Here is a 26587-nt window from a genome sequence, read left to right as displayed (position 1 = left end):
CTTCAGTATCTGACAGATGGGTAATGTATGGAATTTAGGACATTCTGGAAAATGCTACATAATAAAGGGTATTAAAGCGGAAAATAGTGTCACATAAGACTCTGTCACGACAAAACAGAGACTTTATGCTCAGGACCTTTCAAACAAACTTAATTTAAAACCAACTACTGTATGATAGAAGCTTACAAGTTTTTTTTATTTCAAGAGGCATCTACATATTGAATTACATACTTGAAAAAACAGGTAACAAATACTAAGAAGAAAACTTAAATCTTTTTAAAAAGCCAGCTGGATGAGTCTTTTGTGAGAACTTTTGTTTCAGCTTAGAAAACAGGCATGATGAGCAAATTGGTCTTCTCAACATAATTAAATGTTCTTATTCATGTAAAAACGTTTCTTTGTTTCTATGTCATTTGGGTTTATGAACAAAAAGAAATAAAGTTGAAAATTATATTTTAATTCTTTTGTTGGATGTCTTTCATAGCCATAGAAAAGGAGGAAAGAAAAATTCACTTACATAGTGCTTGGTGATTTCCTGATGGATGTCCATGTCTCCAATGCCTAATTTTAGTTCTCCTTTATTTGTAATTACAGCACAGTAAGTGGCTGTACTGTTTTCTCGAAGTCTTGCAATCCCACTGGTGTTCTGAGAATATATTAAAAAACACATTTCTCATCTTTTGTTCTGTACTTAATTTCTTTTACTTTTTCAAAAAGAGTTTACAGTATATTTTTATGAAGCCCATTAATTACTATTGATATCGATTGATTTGGACATTTTCAATAACTGACAATTTATTTTTCTGATAGTACTTATTTTAACATAGGGTTGCCAGATTTCCATAATCACAGGTTGGGACAGCCACTATTTCGAGTCACCAAAAAAAAATGTTAAGGAACTAAAGTCGACAAAAAATAATTATTTTAATTAAATTATTATTATAGATATATAAACATGTATAATCTAAGCATATAAGTATATGTAAATAAGCACATTTATAGAAAAGAACATAAAGTATATAAAAAAGTCAGAGAATAATCACAATAGTACACAACAGCAATATTTCAATGCATACTAAACTAACATAAATACGAATTTACAGTAAACATTTTGTGCGATTTTGTGTATCACCTCACTTATTTCTTTTTCATTTAAAATTTAGGCACGGGTATGTTTGATATAACTTGTAACATATTTTATGTTTCATATAATACAACATGGTACATATAAATAGAATGCAGATATGCAGATATGACCTACGCTATTAGTTAAAAAGTCTTTATCAGCATCACTTCAGTTTCAAAACGAATTACACATGAGCAGCCATGATGAGCACAAGAAATGTACAACGACACAAGCACATGAACACACATGATTCAAACACTTGGACTCAGCTGACAGTTACAAATTTTATTCATAAAAGGTGGTACACCAGACTGTCTACAAAAATTTAGAGAGTTTCTTTAACTAGATATTCAATACACAAATTGGATTAAGATTTTTTTTCATACAATTTTTGTTTAATCAGGATTTTCAGAGGCAAAGAAGGACTTGGGATATGTCTGTTGAACTCAAGACAGTCCCGCTCAAATTGGGACATCTGGCAACCCTGGCTGACAACTTAACAATGTAATGCACAAGTAGCTTGTCTGATTTTCTGACATGGATGAAGTATATACACATTTAGGCAGTAAATGTGTGACTTGTGGCTCTTTAGTGACCAAGATGACATATTATCTTTCATACATTGACTTCTATTGACATTGAATCTATTCACTTCTGAGGTTGAGACTACTGGGCAAAGTTCAAGAAACAGATGACAAAGTTTAAAGGATGGATACAAATATGTGATTCCTTAAGAAGCTGGAGCAAGAACCAGACATGACAGCTAGGTTTATTTCAACAGACACAGAAAACTCGAGGAATAGCAGGATGGTCAGATACTAGCAAAGTAAAAAAGAGACAAAATACTAGCCAAATCCAGCAAGTCAAAACACGTAGGGACCTGAGAAAGTAGGCACTCAATTCGGAAGACAAAATGAAGGCCCGGAGCAGATGCAGGTGCGCTCATTAAACACACAAATTCCATTTTCATGTGTTTCCTTCTGACTGACTCAAAATATAAGATAGATCTGAGGAGAGTTCAAAAGATGCAGAATCCAGACAGGCTGTAAAAGGAAACTGGTGCTCATATGGGCTGGGCAACCACAGGGCCAAAACCGTTAGGGAAAACAGGCTGCGGAGAAGAGTCAGACCCAATGGCCACAGAAATAGGAGGAAAGATAAAAGTGAAACATTAAGGAACAATAATCATCTGCCTATAACCCAAATATTCAGGGAAACATTTTCTTAAGAACGGGCTACAACTAACAGAACCTGTGATCACAATATTAAATGTGTTTTTACATGCTGTTTAACCAGCTAGATTAAGCTTAATACAGAAAACTGCAGATTTCAAACGTTTTTGAAAGTTACAAAAAATCCTAATTTATAAGCTTTTGCACTCCAGCGTATTGTTGATGGTTTACCATAGTACATCCCAAGCGGATCAGTGGTGCTTAATAAGGTAGCTAACATTGAGAATATCAGCAAAATGAGGATAAAAAAACATTATTGGGAGCAGAAACAAGCATTACAAGCTGTCATATTGTTTCATATACTTCTGTAACGTACTTATCTGAAATAAAGTAAAAAAGCAGTTTTCACCATTTCTCCAACAAAATATATATATCACATATATATTAGATATACAGTACTATAGTATATAGTATATACAGTATATATATTATACTGTATATAATATGTATGCACACACACACACACACACACACACAATCAATTAATTGATACTGGCAATTTAAAAATTGCTTAAATGTAAATATGCATGCACTTACAGGTTTTAATTATTTTAAATCATTAGTTGCACTACAGCTTTTTTGCTATTAAAATATGCATTTACTATATACGGGAGCTTTTTTTTCACTGCACCAGCTAGGTATTCATAATTGTTGAGGAGTAATTATAAATATGGATTTTAATTATGGAGTACTTGTTTCTTACCAAAACTTATTCTACATGATACACAAAAATACAGTAATAAACTCAGTCCAACTTTTTTAAAAAGCCATAAATTTATCAACTGTTCATCAAGAGCACACCAGACTAACACGCTTAACAGGTTTACAAGTAAAAGACAAATTTTGCTGTTAAGCTAACAAGCCTTCAAATTCTTCTTTATCTTTTCTTTTTCCAATGAAAAAATGTAAACTGCTGTACTTAACAAAAGCTTTTGGTCCAAACTAAGACAAACAATGTCCCAATTTAATTAAAGTTCAAAATAAAAAGGTTTAATTTTATTAAAGAACTTTTCTTGCTGTTTGTTTAATTGCACAGGATGACTTCCCCGATTCCTTTTCCATGGTTTATTAATCCACTTTGTTTAACATAAAGGCTAATATTCCAATTTTCTCTAGCTGTCTGGTAAAACAAACCTTGACTTGCTGCTCTTTGTTAACATACAGGAAGTTCTCTACAAAAAAAAAAAACTACCGTATTACCTTGTGTAAAGAAGCAATGCAATTAATTTACAGTAAAGTTTAGAAAAAAACAGGGGCTGAAAAGATTGTTTTTTGTGATCTCCCAATTTACTGATCACTGATTGAGTCTTTTGTAGTGCAAATTCATCGATCGATCGGAGCATCCCTACCCAGAGATCTTCTTCTGCTGGCTTTATTACAGTTCTAAAGCACCACTAAGCATCTCTTATAAAATGCTCATTAGCTTTAGGGTTCTTCTTTCTATCTCTTGTCATGGGCCCATTTGGGAAGCTTCATTTGCTTTATTATTTAATTTCAGACTGAACATCCAATAGTTCTCTTTGGCTTCACTTATGAGTTTCCATTGTCTCTGCTATTCCGTAAGATTATGCCTTCATTCTCTTTCTTGATTTGCTAGGCGTGAAGGCCCCACAGAGAATTTATTTTGTCCTTTTACCTTATACCCTGTTAGAAGTTTTATACTGCACCTGTGCTTGTGGTTTACATTTTATTTTTTGCATTCTGTTACTTTGTATATCAGTATTTCTGCTTTGTATACCGTATATTGCAGCTTTATAGTGTACCTGTATTGAAGGTATTTTCTGCAAAAAATTAAATGAAAATGTAATCTCTCTTTTGCAATTTCATTTTCAATGTCTGCACACAAAAATGCTGCAGAAATGAAAATTAAAAATGAAATAACCCCATTGAAATATCATTTTCAACCTGAGCCACAGTAAAGCTGCAAAAATGAAAGGTAAAACACATTTCCACTTTGCATTTTCATTTTCAGGTTCTCAACAAATAGCACGGTCAATGGGCAGGGCTTTGTATCTTGATTTCCCACAATTCTTTGTCCTTCATAGCTGTAGAGCCACTTTGATCAATAGAATACTTTTCACATCGACTGTGTTTAATTCACGGGATTTTGATATTTTCATCCCCATACTGCATGCTTCACAGCGAAACCGTCTCACAAAATCCAAAGACCATGCATAATTGTAGCTCTGAAGTAATTAATTTGCAATTTAATTACAATATTTGACATGACAGAAATTAGACCTTTATTATGTCATAATTTACATTGGTTTACACTGAAGTAGAAAAGGCACACTTTTATTTTTGTATTTTTTAGCATTATATTGCTTAACCCAGCCACCTGCTTCCATCCACAGCACCAGCTCTGTCACAATCTTGTTGCAATCATGGACTCCAGAGCCCTAACGAGAAAATCAGTTGCCACACCCATCCGCAATTTCCCGTTGAACCCTCCGGAGCCTCTCCACCATTTGCACTGGTGCCCATCTGGGACCCAAGCGCTCCATATTATTTATTTAAAAATCTCACATGTGACAGATTTTACTCACTATGTCACACTACCTCTTTAATAATATTACCCAGAGTATTCTGCAGTTGATGCAAACAAGAAGGAGAGAAGAAACCACATACTATAGTGTTGGCGCTTAATTGGAAGCAATGGCAGTGAATGAGCAAAAGTGTCAGGAAGGAAATAAAAGAAAAATATACCTGCTTTCAAATCTTTGGGAGACAAGTCTTAATGAATTCATATTTCCTTCCTGTCTGCCACAGTCTGTAACTATTACTGTTCTGGTATTTAATTCTATTAGTTTCTTTGTTGTTCTCCCAGTGGTTAGCACTGTTGCCTCACAGCTCAAGTCACATTTTTTCCCACAATATTCTGTCCAGCATAATTGGCAGATTTCTTTCTAGCTTCCAGGGACATTTAAAAGACTCCTGCACCATTATAATACATTCAAAACTAGTTCAGTTTATATTTCCCCTTGGACTTCAGTGCATTTACAGAGCTTGCAAAAGTTCCTGAACATTCCTACAATTTCAAGGTGAAGTAAATTCAGCAGGGTTTGGTCACCACCAGCCCTGAGGAGGCACTTGTCATCACTATTACTTTGACCAAATTAATTGCACTTCAGACAGGGCAGAGATAATGGAATCATACATTTCTCCATATGTAATACAATAACTTGACAAGGCTTTCAATAATTGTAAACCTCCAGGTCTTTATTTTGTAAGAGATCTGTAAAATTTTGTTTTCCTTTTCCCATTACTAAGTTATCCTAGCTTAGTTTAGTTTATATTATTTTATGTTATCATGTGCTATACTTGGATTATGAGCCCAGAGAACCTAAAAACTATATAAAAAATAATTTTCTATGTGTAGTTATATATGCAACTCCGCCTTTGGTACCTTAGTTATCTTGCCAGTCCCAAGCTCGGATAAAGTAGGTAGAGTTAAGGTTGGGCTTGTCCCCCATCCTCATAAAAACTAAACTTTCTACAGAAAAAGACATTGATGACACAGTTTTCTATGAGATCACTGAAGCCTCAGCTGAATGCAAACAGCAGAGTGAGCGTACTCATATTATGATGAATCTCAGCCAAAAGAAGCTCAGGCTCCAATGAATGTGCTTGCAACAACCAACAGGGTGTTTACAGCTTGCAGAACAATGAAAGTGGGTTGCTGGAACATATGAATTCCCAATGCACCTAGCAGATGCGCACAAGTCATTTCTGAAATGAAACACTACCATCTCGACATCCTTGGAATCCTTATTACTGCGAGATTTATCACAAGGCATGCCAAAGTACCCATCATCCAGTGCTACAGCCCAACTGAAGATGCCAATGAAGCATCAAAACACGCTATCTACAATACCCTAGAAAATGTGGTAAACAGAATCCCATCCCACAGCACAATATCAAGGTGTTGATCAGTGATCTGAATACTAAGGCCAGTTCTGACAATGTTTGCTGGGATAGGGTGATGGGTCTGCATGGTGTCAGCACTCAAAATGCAATGTAGAGTGATTTGTGCAATTCTGCCAAGTAAACAATTTGGTTATTGGTGGCACTATGTTCCAGTATAAACACTGCCTTTAAAAAAAAAAAAAACTAAATTGAAATAAACATTTCAGGTTCCTCGCTATACATCTATGGCAATCAAGTGGACAACGTTCAAGAGTTCACTTATCTTGGAAGCTTGCTTTCCTACAACAACATTATGGCCGAGGTCAAGATACGCATTGGTAAGGCATCCTGTACCATAAGCAGATTGAGGAAAATTTGGGATAATAAGCAGATCTCCATATATACCAAGATCATCCCAGTTCTTCTACTGTATATGGAGTTAAGACATGGTCCTTCATGAAGGCACAACGCACTAAATTTGATGGCTTTGATTCATGCTGCCTACACTGAATCATACACATACTATGACAAGAAATGACCACTACAGATATAGTCAGGACAAGAGCTGCCCAATTACCCATCTGTCTCAAACTACAGAAAAGATGCCTGTCTTGGTTCAGCCATCTAATACATATGAACAACAGCAAATTACCCAAACAAGCCATGTAGTGAGACCTTCCTGGGAAACGCCAACCAGGCAGGCCAAGGACGACCTGGGTGCAGAACATTAACAAGGACCTTCACCTATTGGATATGAATTGGACAGAAGCACAATCACTGGCACTTGACAAATCTGCTTGGCATCATCAGATTTATGCCTTATGTACCACAGGGCACAAAAAGTCTTAAGAAGAAGAAGAAGAAACTATATATGCATATGGAGCCATTTTAAAGATAAATGCTGTATATGGAATAAGTTAAATTGAAATTAATTGTATTAAGTTTGAAAAATATACCTAGAAATAATATCACACATCATGATACACACACACACCATTCCAGGAGCCCAGATATAGCTGTAGAAACCACAAATAATCCTGCAGTTGTATGCTAGCAGTGAGAAAAGAGGCACTTAATTATACATATAACATTTAAAACAATGAACTTGATGTAACTTAATCTACATTCACTCCATTGAAGATTCTTCCATTTCTGCCTTTTATTTGTTTTTGTAACTGTAACTTTTCTTTTACTATTTTTAAAGCACTTTAAGCTACACTTTTATGTAGAAATGTGCTCTATAAATAAAAATTGATATTTCCTGCAAAAAATACTATTTTAAGACACAAACTGGCAGAAAATTACCTTTCCACTATTCCTTGTGTCTTTGCTGCAAAAAATAGCAACAGGGTTCTCATCACAACCCACTACTCTGGCAATAAAGCTACTGAAGCAGACAAAGCAATAGTTCACAAATGGAAAATTCAGCTTTTATCAGGACTTTCAGAATCATAGATTTTCCATAGTTAGTGAAATGCCAGTTAAGCAATTGGTTGACAGATGTGCAGTGACAATGCTTATCATCTGAACACTGTTCACAAACCGGCATTAGCATACAGTATCAGTAAATTACTCTTAAAGACTGCTCACCACTATACTACAGTTAAAGTAAGGCTGTAAATTAGACTTACAATAGGAAACTCAATACAGCTATGCTCCACTTAATGTCCACAATGTATTCTGTGAAATAGGATGTTATATTATTTGTACATGTGTGAACACCTTATTATATACAGTATTTGCCAAAGCTATATGGGATATCGTACTATACCTATTTTGAATAAATATGGACGCTCCAACCGTCCAGGGACATGTGATACTCGAGACTGGGTACTGCTGACTAAAAGTGATAGTGTACACTGTGGAACGAGCCCCGGACACAGACAGGTAGACATGTTTAAGAACCACCACACGTTTATTTACAACTATATTTACAGGAATAAGTGCACACAAACCCCCAAGACTCCCCCAAAGTCCAGGCCTCTTTCACTCTGCCTTCTTCACTGCCTCCACTCCTATCCACCAAGCTCTGTCCTGCTCCTCACCTGACTCCAGCCATCGAATGGAGGGAGGCAGCCCCCTTTTATAGCCACCTGGATGTGCTCCAGGTGCCTCCTGACAATCTTCCACCGGCACTCCCCAGTGACGCAGAAGTGCCGGCTGCGTACCCGGAAGCACGCCAGGTGTCCCCGATCCTCTTCCCCCCAGCACTTCTGGGTGTGGCAGAAGTGCTGTGGTCCAGGGGCAGGCATCAGGGTGCCCCTGGCGGTGACCACGGGCCACTACAGGGCTGAGCTTCAAAGCTCTCTGCCCATGGTCCCCAAAGCAACCAGGGCGGTCGCCCCCTCGTGGTCTGGAGGAGGCGCAAGCCCTCCTCCGGTCCTCCTGGGCATCCCGGCTGGGTACCACCCCCAGCCACGTGCCACAACACTTAGAAGGTAAACGTTTTATTTTTAAGTAGGGAAGTACACATTAAAGAAAAATTTGAAAGTATAGTATAATACTGGCAATGCAATCACTACAATACAAGAGCCGTGAGATACATGTGTTGTGTGTGGGAAGCTGTTGCGTTTGCTGAGTCCAATTGCGTCCACTATGTCACATTCCCCAATGAAAATTTCTGAACTCTAACCTTATGGGACTATGGACTTATATGTGATTGGACATTGACTGAATGGAAGTTATGGAGCGCATATCTACACATATTATGGTCATTCATTTATTCATTTTCTGAACAACAGTGAATCACAGGGAGGCCAGAAACCTATCCCTATAGCAAGGTAGAAGCCAGATGTGTAAGAGATACCAGTTGTTGGTAGGAGACACTCATACTTTGCCAGTTTGGGTCTGCCAGTTAACCAGAACTACATAGCTGTGGTAAGCTCAGCATTGAAATCTTGCTACAAAAAAAAAAAGAGCAGTGCACCCAAGTACAACCAATTGGACTAAAGACCTTGTCCTAATCTGACAGGCTAAATTAATTAAACTTATTTGGTGTTGAAAATCTGGGTTTGCAATATTCAGAATTATATTAGTGAATTAGTTGTTTGACAATATCACTGGAAATTAAGGAGAAGTGTATTTAAAATCTAACTCAGGAAGTACTTCTTCACGCAAAGGGTTGTGGTTATCAGTAATACTGCCAGAATACAAATATCGTAGGGGTTATACATTGTGGATACCAAAACTGAATGTATGAAAACAGCTAGCATAACAGATGTTTGAGGATACCTTATGGAAACTTAAGTGTAGTATGTGTTTACTCAATCAAAGGAGACATGAGCAAGATACATTTTGGGATCAGTGTAATAAACATTCTGTGGGATCCAGAATGAGATGAGTGTTTCCAATGCTGTGAAACAACATTTCCTTAACTGGAATATGAAAACCAGTTCAGTCTTCAGCCTGTGACAGAGACAAGTGGCCATTAACATGTGTCATACCCTGTGCCTTGGAGATAGATTACAGCACAAAGGTCAATCATGGTAAAATTCCTGTACAACATCTTAAACCATTAGAGTAAAAAACAAACGTCAGAAATATCCTCCTCCTTCTCACATGTAAGTCAGGGACTTTGCGTGATACATCAAATTTAGCACCTTGAAATCTAAGGTCATGGGCCTTTCCCAGAACAGAATCACTTAAACCATTCAAGTTCCAGGTGAGCAGTCAACCTGAGGTGGAGGAGTTCCAGTACTTTGAGGTGTTCTTTGTGGGTGGAGGTAGAGGTGATATTGAGATTGACTAATTAATTGGTGCTGCAGCTGCTGTTTTACAAATGTACCTAACCAAAGTGATGAAGCAGGAGTTAACTCTTTGGACAATGCTTTCAATTTACTGGTCATTCTATAATTCTCTTCTCAACTATGCGTATGAGCTCTATATAGCGTCCAAAGTAATGACTCTAAGAATTGCAAGCAGCCAAAATTAGGTTTCTGCGCAGAGTTACTCAATGACATGTTGAGGAGCAATATATATATTGAATATGGAAGGAACCCAATTTAGAACGGCTGCTTCTCTGGAACAAGGTGAGTTTGCTTGGTCATGTACAGTAGTTAAGATGGCACATGGGAGCCTCCCACTAGAGGTGTACCAAGGCACAGTCCACTGAAAGATTCAGCACAAGCTTAATGGAGTACATCTTGGGAAGACAGGGAGTGTCTAAAGATATGGTGGTCTGATCTGCCTGGCTTATCATGTTGCCACCATGACCCTCAATAGGAAAGCTATAGGAAAAGTCAAAAGTGAAGTGGAGTGAAGCCATGTCATATAACAAATGAACTTCATCCAAAAGAAATAATAATGTTAAAACAGAAAACAGTAAACATAAAGCCATGGTAGTAATGATTTGGCACAGATGTTCCTTTTTAAAAATACATACACAAATGTATATTATTTGTCTATTTACAGTTAAGATTTTGCACTCAAGTTTACTGGATTACTGGTTCTATGCAGTTCCAAATTTGATAAATAGTTTAGAATATAGATGAATAGATGGATAAAACTGAAAATGAATAGAAATTGAATAAATATACTCTTCAAGTTTTTGTATTCTTTATTATAACCTACTGATTCCTTTAATATAGCTTTGTTTTTCTAAATTAATTTGTTCTTACAGGTAGTTACTATACCTTGAACAACTCTTCTTTGTCATTATTCTTTGACCCTTGTTTTCCTAGTGGCTGTGATGCAAGAAAATTGAACAAGTACAGAAATGTATACAGCGGCATGGTATATTTTAATTGACACAAGTTGGTGAAGGTAAAAATCACAATAAATAATCATTAGATACACAAAAAAATAGATGATGCTTTGGGACCTTGAGGAATCATCAGTAATATAAACCCTTAAGAGCTTAAACTTGGTAATTTTTCTTTAAGCTAATCCATTAATATTTTTATCAGTAATGACTCTCTCTGAGTTTCCTAGAGTTAATACACAACTGACCTTGAGGAACCAATTGTTATCTTCACATTATTAAGTAAAGAGTTTAATCTCCACCCTATCGTTGATGTCTTGTCATTGTTGTTAATCAAACACACTACAATTGTGCCATCAGCAAAGTTTGTGTCATTGTTGGTTCCACTCTCATGTTCAGATGCCTGCAAAATTTGCACCCACCATAGTTATGTCTCTTTGTTAGGCAAGCTAATGGATTTCCAGAATCCATAATTTGAGGACTGTTGTTTGAAAATTACTTTTATTTTGAATTTACCACTGGTAGATCTTAATGGCAATCTTAAACAGAAAAATTCAAAAATTGTCTTTGATTCTTATTTGAGATATACCTCAGCTTCATATCTAGAATATTACATTTTTATCATCTTATAACCTTTTTAAAATATCACCATTGCTTACTTAGTAAAAAAAACAGAAGCCTTAGGTTGCATTACGGCAAAACTTACTAGTGTTTTAATCTTAGGTACATGTCATGTAGCATACGCCGCATAATTATGTATTGATGGGTGAACACTTCCTGAACAACACAGTTGTCCAAACAGAAGTGAAAATAAAATCGAGCCCGGTGCATTCTTTAACTGTATTCTCTGCCTTGTAGCGCAGTTGTAGTGTTGCTGCTTTACTTTAAGGAGACTGTGGAAGATTTTGGGTTCGCTTCCCGGTTCCTCCCTGTGTGGATAGTGCTTTGAATACTGAAAACACCGGTATATCAATGTAATGAAGTATTAATATTCTTATGCGTCCAGCGCTCGCTCTCTCTCTCGCGTGCCTATATGTGTGTGTGTGTTGCTCGCTCGCTCTCTCTCGCTTCCTCGCTGCACGTGTTCCTGAAGGCATACCAGTAAGTGAATGAAAAGATGAAACTCTGGAGAGAGCAACATACAACTGTCCGTGACTGAACGCTGGTTTTGGCAGATACATGCATATCGTTTTGAAAGTTTGGCCCTGTGCCTTATTAATTGTCATCGCAAAGGCAAATCTAACAGGAAATTGTCTTCGTGTTAAAGTAAAAGGCAAATTATCCGCGACAAACAAACTGTTTTACACGCTGCATACGCATAATCACACCGCTTTTTTAATGTTTTTTAAGCAGAGGGAAAAAAATGAACATTTGCAAAATCCATAACGCTGCGTACAAGTACAATGCACTTAATTTGTCGGCCACTTTTTGCCAGCCGTCTTTTCAGGTTTGGGCTGCTTTTGCAGTGTTACCGCTTGTGCATATTAAATCTTGAAATCCTTCGAGTAACTAATTAACTAACACCCACCCACTCAGCTTGTGTGAAAAAAATGCGCCCGTTCTTTCATCATTTTGTTGCAGCCTATCAAAGACTTGCTGCCCCCAACTCCTTACCTGAGTCGCTGTCGTCTGTGCATTTCTGAGCCACGTTGTCCTTTCATTGTTCTTTGCGGTTCCGGCTGCTTTTTTATATATAATCCACCAAGTCACCCGACCATGGTAGTAGGAGGGGGGTGGGGTGCGTACACAGGGCAGGGACGTATTCAGAGTGAGCGTATGACCCGCACTCAGTGGGTATTCCTCGTTCATGGGGAACAATTGCAAGCCCTGGTGGCCATTACGAATGGGGTTCAACGGCTTACCCACGCCTGTCGGCGCCGGGTAGACACACGTTGATCCATTCAGTGTAGTGCGCGTGCAGTACCGGACATCACATACCTGTTAATGCTCAATCTCACGTGGCTGAAAGCCACTTGTCCCTCTAAGAAGCTGGACGCCTACCGCTTGGCGATCGCGTAACTATTAAGCAGGAGGGAGTCTCATTCGATTTCGGAATTAACCAGACTAATCACTCCACCAACTAAGTACAGCCATGCAACACCACGCACAGAATTGAGAAAGAGCTATCAATCTGTCAATCCTCTCCGTGTCCAGGCAGGGTGAGGTTTCCCATGTTGAGTCAAATTAAGCAAGATTTGTGTGTGGCGAGTTGTTGCGTTCGAGCACACGAGCAGGCACTGTGAATGTCTTGAGAGCGTGGGTGGACGAGTGCCGGGGAATGATGAGTATCTATATATCTTCTTAGATATAGACAGCGTCTGATAGTTGTGATGGTGTTACACTCCAGTACATTGCGGTGAACGCTGGTAACAGTCAGGCGGGCAGGCGTATTAGATTTGGTGCTCTTAGAGTTGGTGGGCGTGTCTCTCTAGCGGTTCGAGTTCTTGGGCAGTGCTCTGTTGTTTGTATCCCACAGTTGGACGACTTGGTGGATTATATATGGAAATGCAGCTGAAACCGAAAAGAATAATGAAAAGTCAACATGGCTCAGTGGTGCATGTGTACTGTAGCAGAGATGAAAGTGAGTTGTTCCGTCCGGGCACATGAGCAGGCACCGTGAATGCCTTGAGAGCGTGGGTAGACGCGTGCTCGAGTTGGTGGGCGTGAGTTGGCGGGCTGGGCTTTGTGAATTGACTGCTTTCAAAGCGCTGCGTGCTTTCATGGGCGTCTTGCTTGCTCTGGCGGCGGCTTAGTGAATTTTATATATCGATACACAGCCTCTTCTTAGATGGTCCTGCCGCGTCCACCCTCGTTCTCGAAGCATACACACTGCCTGGTCATGGGCGGGGAAATGTCTTCCGTGTTCCTGCAGGACCATTTAAGAAGACACATGTTTGTTGCAGATGCAAATTGCTGTATGTAGAGTGTAAAACAGTTTGCGATAGTGCATGCAGTCGTGCGTCGTAACCGAAAAGTCAACGTGGCTCAGAGGTCCATGTGTATTCTAGCACAGACGAACATAAATGACGGCGTTTTTTCCAAGGCATCGCGTCCGAGTTGGTGGCCATGGCTCTGCGAGTTGTCGTCGTATCCAATGGTCTTAGAGTTGGTGGGCATGGCTCCTTCCTGCATGCGCCATGGGTGTCTTACTTGTCGGCAGCTTAGTGAATCCACGGCCCTTCCTGCGTGCTTTCATGGGTGTCTTCCTTTGCTCTGCTTGCTTTCATGGGTGTCTTGCTTGCTCTGGCAGCGGCTTAGTGAATTATACATATAGATAGTAGTGGATGGCAATGAGGCTTTACTTTATATGGCATCATTTAATGCTCTTCATTTGAAAATCACTTTCATGGTGACCGATTTGTTTGCATTTGACAAGGAAATTGAACTTACCATCAAAAATACTGCATCTAGGTAAATGAACAACTCATACCATTGTCATTGTCAACTGTGTGGTTCAATGCCTAATGAAAACACAGGATAAAATGGGAGCAATTGAGGAGGACAACTGCTAAGATGTAAGCAGGCCTGAATGGAGATCAAGCACATTCCCTTATACAACTGAATTATTCTGTGCTCACGAGCTCTGCTGCTTTGACAAAAAGCAGATAACTTGTGAATCCCTTTGGGCTACACACATTTTGTACTGATTGATGTTATAAGGATCTTCCTTACAAGTTTGGTTGCATGTTAAGCAATGTGATGTCGTATTTTGTTTATCTCAAGAGCCAAAAAGATTGCAGATGTTGATTAAAGCCATTTGAGAAGCTACCTAATTAAATAATGTATGGGGCCCATGATTTCCCTAAACCTGAAACACAACAAAGGTCAGAATTTGGACCTGTCACTGGCCCATTCATTTACTGTACCTCATAAATCCAATGCTAGATTTGCAGGGAGTGAGAACACACTCTGGAAGCACTTGGAATAAAGTAGGATCTAACCCAGAAGAGGATGCTTACACAATTTAGAATTATCCATTGATGCAACATTCTCCTTTTTGGGAAGGAAGGGGGATAACCGGAATAACAGCAAAAAACTAATAATGAAACAGAGAGATTGTAAAAATTTTGCATAGGCCTCAGCAAGAGTTAATTCTAATCTAAATAATACACAACCTATCAGAAGTATACAAGAACATTTGGCCTTGTTTAAATTCAAATTTGCTTATCTACTTCAGGGTCACTGCAATGCTGAACTTAAGGCAGGAACCATCACTGGACAGGTTGCCAGTCCTCATACTCACCCCTGTTTCCTTATACTTGCACCAGTCTACCACCTTATGATTTAATAGTGCACTAAATTGCCCAACGCCATTCCTAAACATACTTTATCTGGTCAAATAAAGTCACTGTATAATAGGTTTTGAAACAGGACATTAATGTAATTCTGTATGTGTTTCTTGATGTTTTCTTAGGAAAAGTATTTTTGGGATTTGACCCCAGGGTAAAGCAATGATCACTTCAATAACACATACTGCAGATCTATTTTTCTTCTATAAATCAGGTAACTGTGACTGGATTATACTGTGAACTATGGCATGGATATTTGTGTCTTAACATTCATGTAACGTGATTCTGGATAGTGGTTTGTCACTACCCTGTGGCTGTTGGACAACCAGCAGGCTGTGACTGTCCTTTGCAGTGGGACAGAAACAGATTCCATGTTAATCTAGAAAGGGTTGTGCCATTGCAATGACAATTTTCGCTATTCAAAAGATGCTTCTACTTGCTGCCAACTTCAAAATTACTGTAAGTTAGTAAGACTGAAGTTGGAAATAAATTTTGGTCACAAAACTTATAGGTGGTCTAATGTTGATTTAAGCCATTTTTTTACATTTTAACTTGCTACTACTTAAAGTACCAATTACAAACACTTACCATATGCTTGCAGTAGTGAAAAACAGATTCAGAGTGCACATCTTCACCCACAGCAGAGATTAAAAGGGGTTGCTCCCCCAAACGGGTCAGACAATCTAAAATTACACAACAATACATTATCATCACAGCCTGAATATTTACATCAGTTTTATGCTTTGTAAAATTCCAATTTAGAGCTTATTAATAAATTCTTTTGCCTTTTGTTTCAAGTTTTTTATTGATTATAGCAGCAGTTTGAACATCTATAGTAGACAATGTTCTTTGAATTGTTGAGTATTTTCTGATTTTATATTGTCTAACTAGGCCTGGGTCTATTCTTCAACACCCCCCTTTTCACTAAAAACAGACTGAGAAAAATCTCATGATTCTGGACATTTTTGTATTATAAGCAAGATGACCAAATTAAGCATTATTTAAATATTTTCAAAAATAGTACTGTAAATAACGAACATGTTCACACTTACCCATGTGGCAGAAAAAAAGTAAATAATATCAATGATAATTAATCTTTTTTTTTTTTTAATTTTCAGTTTTTCTTGGCATCATTTAATGCTGTGCAAGGTGCTTGTGCCTGTACTTTCTTTGTTATTCTCATATATGAAGCACTTCATAAGAGATCAAAGCACCTAAATTGAGTTAATTATTGTAACTGAGTGCTTGTACTTTGCTTGTGGACTAACATAAAAATGTAAATATTAAAACACATTACATAAAGTATACATGTCAGCAGGAAACAAAATAAATTCATACAACTCAAATAAGCACAACAAATGATGTACCGACCAAAATTACTAAAGTATATGATAAATGATAAAAGAAACTGAGCAATCAGTGAACAAGATGTCACTCTGACCTCACTGAAGCTTTCTCAGGTTGGCACAGGTTCTACATATAAAATGGGCTATGACTAATGATTCCAGAAAAAAGTAATGGAAACAGCATGCATTTATAACATTTCAGAATGACCACGAGGAGTGGGGAGGTCAGTTGTAACAGCTTCAATTGTAACTCCTCATATTATAACTGAGTGTAAGCTCTCCAGAAGTCCCCCACCCCTTCAGGAAAGCTGTTAGCTGGAATATCTCTCCTCCACTGCCAATTGGGAATATTCCGGTCACTGTTGTGACAGAATTTTACTGCCCCAAATTGTTTCTGTTAGTCATTGAGAGTCACATATTAGTTATGAATGTATACTATGTGAAGAGTGCTATGTGGTTCCTGGAGGTAATGCAAAGGCAGCAAAAGTGAATACTGATATTTATGGAGCATACCTGCCAGATTTCTACCAACTCCTCCGAATGACTGGGAAATAATTCCAGGATTTGTCTCCCCCATCTGGAAAAGTTGAAGGAATATTTTTTATATAAAAAATTTGTCATTTCCATATAGTATTTTATACATAATTAATCCTCAAGTAGATATTAAATGAGAATAGTCTGGTTTTTCTATCTTTCAACAGTGAAAAGTACTCTTTCATGTGACCACTCTGGAAAAATTGCAGTGTGAAACAATTCCGACATTTTTGTGGAAATCACCAGAAAAGAGCACACCTGTGATTTCACTTTTCTAGTACTGAGCTGGTGGAAGAACTCAAAATTGTGTTGATTCTTGGGATTTGGGTTCTTCCATTAGCTCCATACCAGACCAGTGATGTCACCAGTCATCATTTCATGTTGCAATTTTCCAAAGCTCATTCATGAGAGAGCACTTTTGTTATTAAAAGATAGAAAACTATTACTGTTCCACTTAAAAAAATACCTGCATTATTATACTTTTTCTGTAAAACCCTATGCGCAAATTTAACTACATCATTCTGTTAAGGGTTTAACAGCAGTTAAAGAGACACCCAACCAGAAGATAGAGAGGGCATATATTTTTAACTCTCTCCTAAGGGGAAGTTACATTTTGTGATGGAATATTTAACCATTATAAGATATCTTTATTATTAATCCTAAAATAATTCCTCAGTGGGCATGGAAGTTAAAGAGAGTTAGAGACAGTGATAGAAGCCATGAAAAAGGAGAGCAGGAAACCATTAAGTCACAGCAGAAACTTCCCCTATGAAATACAAGTACGTGGTACTCTACTACATATCATGAGGTTCAAAGCTGCCTGAGAACTACCAAGCCTGCCATTTCAAAGGGAACTTGATTGGAGCAGGCTCTAGGCTGTAAATCTCAAAGAATTTTCCAGTTCTTCATTCACGCAATGATTAATTTTCCAAATCCACATTTTCTAATACAGAATTCTGCAGGGGCAGTTTAAATAAAAATAATAAAAACAATTAAAAACCATAAACAGTATTTCTTATTTATTAGGTTACAAAAACTCTCCAATATGTGGAATAGCCATCAAGAAGCAATTCATCCATCCATCATCCAACCCGCTATATCCTAACACAGGGTCACGGGGGTCTGCCGGAGCCAATCCCAGCCAACACAGGGCGCAAGGCAGGAACAAACCCCGGGCAGGGCTCCAGCCCACTGCAGGGCACATACAAACACAAACCCACAGACCAAGCACACACCAGAGACAATCTAGGATCGCCAATGCACCTAACCTGCATTTGTTTGGACTGTGGGAGGAAACCGGAGCACCCGAAGGAAACCCACGCAGACACGAGGAGAACATGCAAACTCCACACAGGGAGGACCCGGGAAGTGAACCCAGGTCTCCTTACTGCGAGGCAGCAGCGCTACCACTGTGCTACCATGCCGCCCAAGAAGCAATTTCAAACACCAAAGTGCAGTGACATTTGTCAACCTTGAAAGTCTTAGGAATTTTCTTCATTTTCTTGAGGAAACTTTCAATAAGTAATTAGTGTAGAAAACAATTAGCTGATAATAACCACTGATACAGACACACTCATTAGTCATAATTTATAATATAATTCAACATAACCATGGTTTGTTAGTAACACACACAGATGTTGAGTGATAGACAAATGTATTGCATTTCAGATCTGTTCTTTTTGTTTTGTATTGTAGAGAATGATTGATCAGTGCATGTTCTGGCCCTATCACCACTGAGGAATCTGAAGTACTCCCTCAGTAAAACATCAAGAAAATTGTTTGTCAAAGCAAATTTCAAAATAAAATAAATTGAATTATCTGAGCACTTTTAGCTTCATTTTGCCTGCAGCTAAGGAGTACAGCTGAATAAATTTGAATAATAATAATAATAATTATGTTGTAAAAAATTGCACTTGTATAGCACCTTTTCCATGCTTGAGGCATTTTATTCTTCACAAGAGTCCTACATCCATATTATGATTCTCACCCAACTTTGAATATGTGAAGTGGAAGAAAATTGTGAATACAGACACCCCCTCCCCCAACTCACTGGAATGCTCCGATTTAAGCATTAAAACATAGGCAGGAGAAAGTGTCAATCATTATTCTTTATCTAAATATCCGATGAGGCAAAAAACATCATATTAGTGTTTTTTTTCAAACAAAAAAGTGTCCTCTGTGCTACAGTATATTGATACAATCCATTGATTATGTCAATATTCAATGGCCTATATACTGTATATATTATGATCCAGGCTGGGTACAAAAACAGGAAACTTAGTATTATAGAATAAAGGTTATGCCATAAGTATAACATTATTCTCTTAAGGCTTTTTATAAAATAACAAGAAATACTTGTATCATGGGTGGCATGGTGGTAGTGCTGCTGCCTCATAGTTAGGAGACCCGGGTTCACTTCCCAGGTCCTCCCTGCGTGGAGTTTGTATGTTCTCCCTGTGTCTGCGTGGGTTTCCTCCAGGTGCTCCGGTTTCCTCCCACAGTCCAAAGACATGCAGGTTAGGTGCATTGGTGATCCTAACATTGTCCCTAGTGTGTGCGTGTGTGCCCTGTGGTGGGCTGGCACCCTGCCCTGGGATTTGTTCCTGCCCTGTGCTGGCTGGGATTGGCTTCAGCAGACCCCTGTGACCCTGTGTTAGGATATAGTGAGTTGGACAATAAATTGTATCATTGTGAATACTAAAATAACAGCATCAACTTTTAAGCATAAGCTCAGAAGGATATGAGACTCAGACACATGCCAGGTGCACATTGGACCAGGGTTCAAATTCAACTCTTACAGTGGCACAACACGCCATTGAGTTCACCAGTGAGCAAAATTATAACTGGCTGCAGAAAAGCACATTTTGTCTTATTACTTTAGTTTGCCCACACAATTTAAGTCAAAGATTATGTCAGAACTTAGCACCACTAATACACAAGTCCATGGACCTAGATATATATCTTTCCTCAATCAGTATCTACAACGAGTATGCATGGTTTTTCTGTGCTTCTGTGGATCTTCTCAAAGTATACCATTTTCTTATCAAAGAATGCATTTGGAAGTGATTAGGTATCCCAGCCATCTCCAGGGAGTTTCAGGCTTTCTGCCTTAATTCTGCTACAACCTTATAGTGGAGTAAAAGGTTATACATTGGAATAGATAAATTAATTTCAATCCTCAACCAATTACATCAAACTATAAGCAATTAATTTTTCTTTACATCACAGGCAGGCAAAGGGTACTTTGAATTTTATTTGTCTTAAGGCAGCACATTAGTTTAGATACTGCAAAAAAGCATTTATTACTTATATACTGCTATGTTAAAAAACCTTAACAAAGGTTTCTTTTGGTCTTAATAACACTTATTAAAGATCAGTAAATTGGTTATTTCTGCAGTATACAAACTGTTATATTTTTATTTTTTAAGATGAAATAATATTTATTTTGATATACTAATATAATTGTAGAGTGTTTGTGTGCAATCCTCTTAGTCTTCCATGATTAAAAAGCTTTACAAAAGCTGATTTTTGCCTCAATAAGCATGACCTATTTCTAATAATATGACATACACTTCTCAAATTAAACTGTATTATTTGGATAATAGGACCATTTCTGCGGAACATAGCAAATCACCACCCTTTTGTGTTATGAATGGGCAAAGCAGTTCATCTTATATAGCTCAGAATGAAAAACAAACAATTTAGCTCACATAATGAAAGGAACTATTGTGTGTTTTTCATATTTTATGATCATTCTTGAATTATTTTTTATATTGTTATGCATTTCTGTTATGTTTGTGTTTATGTACTGTGACTTAAATTGTGAGTTTAATTGTGTACTTTGTGGGTGGAGCCTGAGAAGGCGGAACCATTCTAACATCACTGCCCCTTCCTCTGCCTTTATCTGGAGGCCAGTGTGAGAGAACCCACAAGTGTGGTTTACCAAACGCCAATTAACAAAAGAAGAAGAAAAAGAACCAGCCAGTGGATCATCGTGAGTTTACAGTATGTTTGGAGAATTTATAAGTATTGTTTTCTTTTGATATTTTCTGGTTCTGGATTTTGCTCCTATTACTGAATTTAGCTTGTGGATTTCATATTGGGACTTGTTTGCCTTGGATTGCCTTTGTAGGTACATCCTTTTTGCTTCTTTTTGTTCTTTTTTAATTCATTTAAACCATTATATCACTTTGAAGTTCCTTTCTCCTTCATTCATTTTTCTCAAAAAAACATGTAAAATGCATTGCTTGCATTTTTTGGCTTGAAAAAAATGACATTTTTAATAAATCTCATCTTTCTACTGTAAAATGTGCAAAACACTAAAAATACAAAGTCAGAAGTGTAAAAAGTATAATAATGATACAAATAACAATGAATAATAATAATAATAATGTGAAAAGAATAATAATAATAAGGATGATGATGCTAATACTATATATACTGTCAAAATATGTCTTTTGTGTGGTATATCTTTGAATGGGAAAACTGCTTAGGTGTATGGTCATTTACCCGACACTGTTCAGCACGGTTCGTCTCAACAATTCTTTCGGTCACATCATCATCAAGAAAAAAATTCATGTAAGTTAGTGTATCTTGGCTGTCAATGTTCACTTTTATTCCTGGCTGCCACACAAAATCAAAACAAGGTGGTGCTGGTTTATTTGAAGCATGGTCAATAGAAAAACAAAACACAAGTGTCACTTTCGATTCATCAGAATCACTTTCGGTTTCACTGTCCATTTCAATTTCACCGCCTAAAAACAGATTCACTTCATCATCACTGCTGATAACAGGCTTCTGAACATCACTGCTTGTATCACTCTCAAGAGTGTGCAACACCTGGGCTGCTGACCTTTTCTTACGAGATGCCATTATGAGGCTAGGAGAATATGTGTCTACAGTAATCCCTCCTCCATCGCGGGGGTTGCGTTCCAGAGCCACCCGCGAAATAAGAAAATCCGCGAAGTAGAAACCATATGTTTATATGGTTATTTTTATATTGTCATGCTTGGGTCACAGATTTGCGCAGAAACACAGGAGGTTGTAGAGAGACAGGAACGTTATTCAAACACTGCAAACAAACATTTGTCTCTTTTTCAAAAGTTTAAACTGTGCTCCATGACAAGACAGAGATGACAGTTCCATCTCACAATTAAAAGAATGCAAACATATCTTCCTCTTCAAAGGAGTGCGTGTCAGGAGCACAGAATGTCACATAGATAGAGAAAACAATCTCTAGCAAACAAATCAATAGGGCTGTTTGGCTTTTAAGTATGCGAAGCACCGCGGCACAAAGCTGTTGAAGGCAGCAGCTCACACCCCCTCCGTCAGGAGCAGGGAGAGAGAGAGAGAGAGATAGAGAGAGACAGAGTTTGTTTTTCAGTCAAAAATCAATACGTGCCCTTCAAGCTTTTAAGTATGCGAAGCACCATGCAGCATGTCGTTTCAGAAAGCAGCTGCACAAAAGATAGCAACGTGAAGATAATCTTTCAGCATTTTTAGACGAGCGTCCGTATCGTCTAGGTGTGCGAACAGCCCCCCTGCTCAATCCCCCTACGTCAGGATCAGAGAAAGTCAGCGCAAGAGAGACAGAGAAAAGTAAGTTGGGTAGCTTCTCAGCCATCTGCCAATAGCGTCCCTTGTATGAAATCAACTGGGCAAACCAACTGAGGAAGCATGTACCAGAAATTAAAAGACCCATTGTCCGCAGAAATCCACGAACCAGCAAAAAATCCGCGATATATATTTAAATATGCTTACATATAAAATCCGCGATGGAGTGAAGCCGCGAAAGGCGAAGCGCGATATAGCGAGGGATCACTGTATACCGTTGCTCGGGTAGTCCACAGGCCTGACACTTACATAAGACACTCCAATACCATTGCCTGAGTAATGCTCAGGACTGACGCTGCTAGCCCTTTTACATCCCGAACAATCCTCAGGTCTAATGCTTACGTGACATACATCTATATAGTTACCCGAGTGACACCCAGGACTAATGCTTTTAACACTGTTTACACAGCCCAAGTGATGCCTGGGTCTAACACTGTCCAACACTAAGCATTTTCAGGCTGATATACTTAAAATCACAAGAAAAAAATAAATATGGCATTTGATAAATTGAGACCTTTTGTAACCAAGAATTTCAAGAGTAAGGAATTTTGTAATAAAAGGAATGGAAGGAAATTCCAAGAGACACAGATCACAGAAACATTGCAGAGCAGCATAAGACTGTCTGTCTATCTCACTCAAAGTACACAGTTTTGAATTATAAATTAATAATGTATCTTTTTAAGGCGTGGGCAGCACAGCCGCCTGCGTACCTCTGATCTTGTGTAACATCCTAACTGTGACAGTAAATTCCCTTAGAACAATAAAATCAGTTGTGTATTGCAAAATATTATTCTCATAATTTATGAAAAGATATGATGTATTTAGACAAAATGTGTCAGGCATTGTGAATTGAGGGGCGGCACGGTGGCGCAGTGGTAGCGCTGCTGCCTCGCAGTTAGGAGACCCGGGTTCGCTTCCCGGGTCTGCCCTGCATGGAGTTTGCATGTTCTCCCCGTGTCTGCGTGGGTTTCCTCCGGGCGCTCCGGTTTCCTCCCACAGTCCAAAGACATGCAGGTTAGGTGGATTGGTGATTCTAAATTGGCCCTAGTGTGTGCTTGGTGTGTGGGTGTGTTTGTGTGTGTCCTGCGGTGGGTTGGCACCCTGCCCGGGATTGGTTCCCTGCCTTGTGCCCTATGTTGGCTGGGATTGGCTCCAGCGGACCCCCGTGACCCTGTGTTCGGATTCAGCGGGTTGGAAAATGGATGGATGGATGGATGGATTGTGAATTGACTAGGGCAGTTCTCCAAAGTTCATTTAATTTAAGATTATCAAATACTGTAAGCGGCAGGCATGGTGGTGCAGTGGTAGCACTGCTGCCTCACAGAATGGAGACCAGCGTTCATGTTCTGGGTTGTCCCTGTGTGGAGTTTACTTGTTCTTCTTGTGTCTGTGCAGGTTGCCTACAAGTGCTTCGGTTTCCTTTCAAAGACATGGAGATTAGGTGAGTTGGTAACAACTAAATTGGCCCTAAAGTGGGTTTAGTGAGTGTGTTGACCCTGCAATGGACTAGCGCCCTGTCCAGGGTTTGCTCCTGCCTTGCACCCTATGCTGGCTGGGACAGGTTCCAGACTCTCCACAACCCTAGTCTGGATTAAGCAGGTTAGACAATGACAATATATATTGTAAGCTATATTTTAGTCAGTGACACAAACATGTACTTACCACTATGTTTTCTTCTTTCATTTTTGCTATGAAGTCTACATTAATCCCACCAATCACTACCTGAGAATTGAGAGATAGATTATTAAAGAAACTGAAATAATCATCTTAAGACAACAGGTGACCTCTGCAAAGCATAAAAGCAAAACCACTCCAACAGCAAAGGTATTACTTCAAACAAGGATGGGATGAAAACATAAACCAGGACTAAAAAGTGTCTGATAATCCCAGTGCATACAGCCTCAGAAAAAGAAAGTCAGGTGATAAATGAAGGTTTAATATGGTACAAGACATCGTCCTCAAACTGCTATATATGCCTACTTAGAAAGGTCCACATTGAACATATGCAAATAAATTGCCGTTGCTATTAGTTTATAGTAAACAGGACTATTATATTTAGGGACAGGTTCATTTAGTTCCTCCTAATCTGGGACCTTCAAAACCAAATTAGTGTGTATAGTGCATCATATATAAGTATAGTCCTTACAAGACACAATCTCAAGTAGGATTCAGTTTTAAACACCTTCAAGAACTGAACATTCATTTCTATTGTCACCCAAATGCATAGCATGTACAGGTAAATTGATTTTTGCAATCTATTAACAGTGGCTACTAAATAAACTAAGGAAAAAATGTTAAAAGATCAACAACATAGACCATTATATTATGTTCAAATCAGACTGAAACAACATCCAATAGGACTGTGTTATTTTCAGGAGCAGCAAAGATGAGCAAAATGTAGTCAAAGTCAAAGTCTGTTAAATATGTACCTGAAACCAATCCCAGAATGAAAATGCTAGGCAAAACTGCTAATCAATACAAAACTAGAGTTCTCAACAAGAAGTCTTTTTCCCCAAATAATGTATTTCTTTTTTAATTTGCTTGAGTACTAATCCTTTGTAAGTCTTTCCTGAGTTTTTACAAAATTAGGACACTTGTTTAATGCAAGCAGCAACGATCTTTGGTATCATGTACCTAGTGTGGACCACCAAGAGGGCGTACCAGCCACCCTACCCGACACAGACAGGCAGACACAAGTTCAAGTCCAGCAAACACTTTTACTTTAAGTGGGGCGGCGCTTTCCCTTCGCTCCCCACTACAGAGTGCAGTACATAAACACAGTCACACTCTTTTTTTCTCTTAGTCTGCCGCCTCTACTCCTCTCCCAGCAAGCTTCATCTTCCTCCTCCCGACTCTGGCTCCTGGAATGGAGTGAGGCGGACAAAGTGCTACAACCCAGGGCTCTGAATGTGTCCAGGGTCCCCCTTGGTGGTGGTCGCGGACCCCAGCAGGGTTGAACTTCTAAGCTCCAAACCAGTGGCCCCGCTGTGAATTGCCCTGAATATGCCATCTCCCCCGCTCCTTCCAGCCGTACAACCACACTTGCCATCATGTAACTAACATCATAGTTGTCAAGAGCTCCATAATGACAGTGCCCTTAGAAACAAACACACAAAGTGGCAGTTTGAAGACAAAACTCCAAATCTTAAAAGTAAAAAAAAAATATCAAATCTTAAAAGTAAAAAAAAAATATATCTTTAACTTGTTTCAGCAGATTGTAATTGTGCCATAAATGTGTAAGGTGTAAAATCCGGTGGAATAATTTTGTGACATAGTATACAAGTACACTGAAAAACATGACATTAATGGATACATTAAATGAGGATATACTGATGACCTAAGAATTGTCCTATGACATTGTATTTTAGAATTCATGAAAACAGCATGAAACTACCCAGCTGAATATTCAAAAAAAGAAAAAACCTTACCAATTTTTCTATTTGGAGCTTACAAAGACATGCAGAGACAAAACAGATCATTAACACAAAACTGAGTAAGTATTCTCCCATCAGGTGGTGTGCTTCAAACAGCTGCCAACTGAGCAATGAGCTATCATTTGGCCTTTTGTGTAGGCAGTGTCCTGGCTGCTAAATCCCACCGTTCATCAGTCCCTTTCAGATTCTCAAGATGTAATGTGGCAAGTAACAATGTATACAATAATCTATTCTTGTGTTATGTTTGAATCGGATGTTCGTGAGTATCCCTGGCATGGAAAGTCTTTATTTGTGATTGGCTGAGAGCAAAAAGAAGTCTTACTTTATGGACAAAAAAAGATAGTAGATACTTTCAATAGAATAGGTAATTTAACAAGATGTCATTATATAGTTCACCAATTGTTTTTT

At 38.4% G+C, this 26587-nt stretch overlaps 1 protein-coding gene across 1 annotated transcript in view; it reads right to left on the bottom strand.

The window, feature by feature from the left end:
• Nucleotides 1-26587, bottom strand: part of zgc:136858 (uncharacterized protein LOC678543 homolog) — a 177530-nt gene that overhangs the window by 95773 nt on the left and 55170 nt on the right. Inside the window, exons 11-14 of the mRNA XM_028807961.2 lie at nt 24408-24467; nt 17112-17175; nt 15841-15935; nt 518-646 (exon numbers count right to left, since the gene is read on the bottom strand). Of these exons, the coding sequence (XP_028663794.1) occupies nt 518-646; nt 15841-15935; nt 17112-17175; nt 24408-24467 (348 nt within the window). The remainder of the gene's footprint in view (nt 1-517; nt 647-15840; nt 15936-17111; nt 17176-24407; nt 24468-26587) is intronic.

Source organism: Erpetoichthys calabaricus, chromosome 1 (genome assembly GCF_900747795.2).
Source record: "Erpetoichthys calabaricus chromosome 1, fErpCal1.3, whole genome shotgun sequence".
NCBI lineage: Eukaryota > Metazoa > Chordata > Cladistia > Polypteriformes > Polypteridae > Erpetoichthys > Erpetoichthys calabaricus.
The sequence above is the reverse complement of the archived record's forward strand: the minus strand, read 5'-3'. Positions and strand labels throughout refer to the sequence as shown.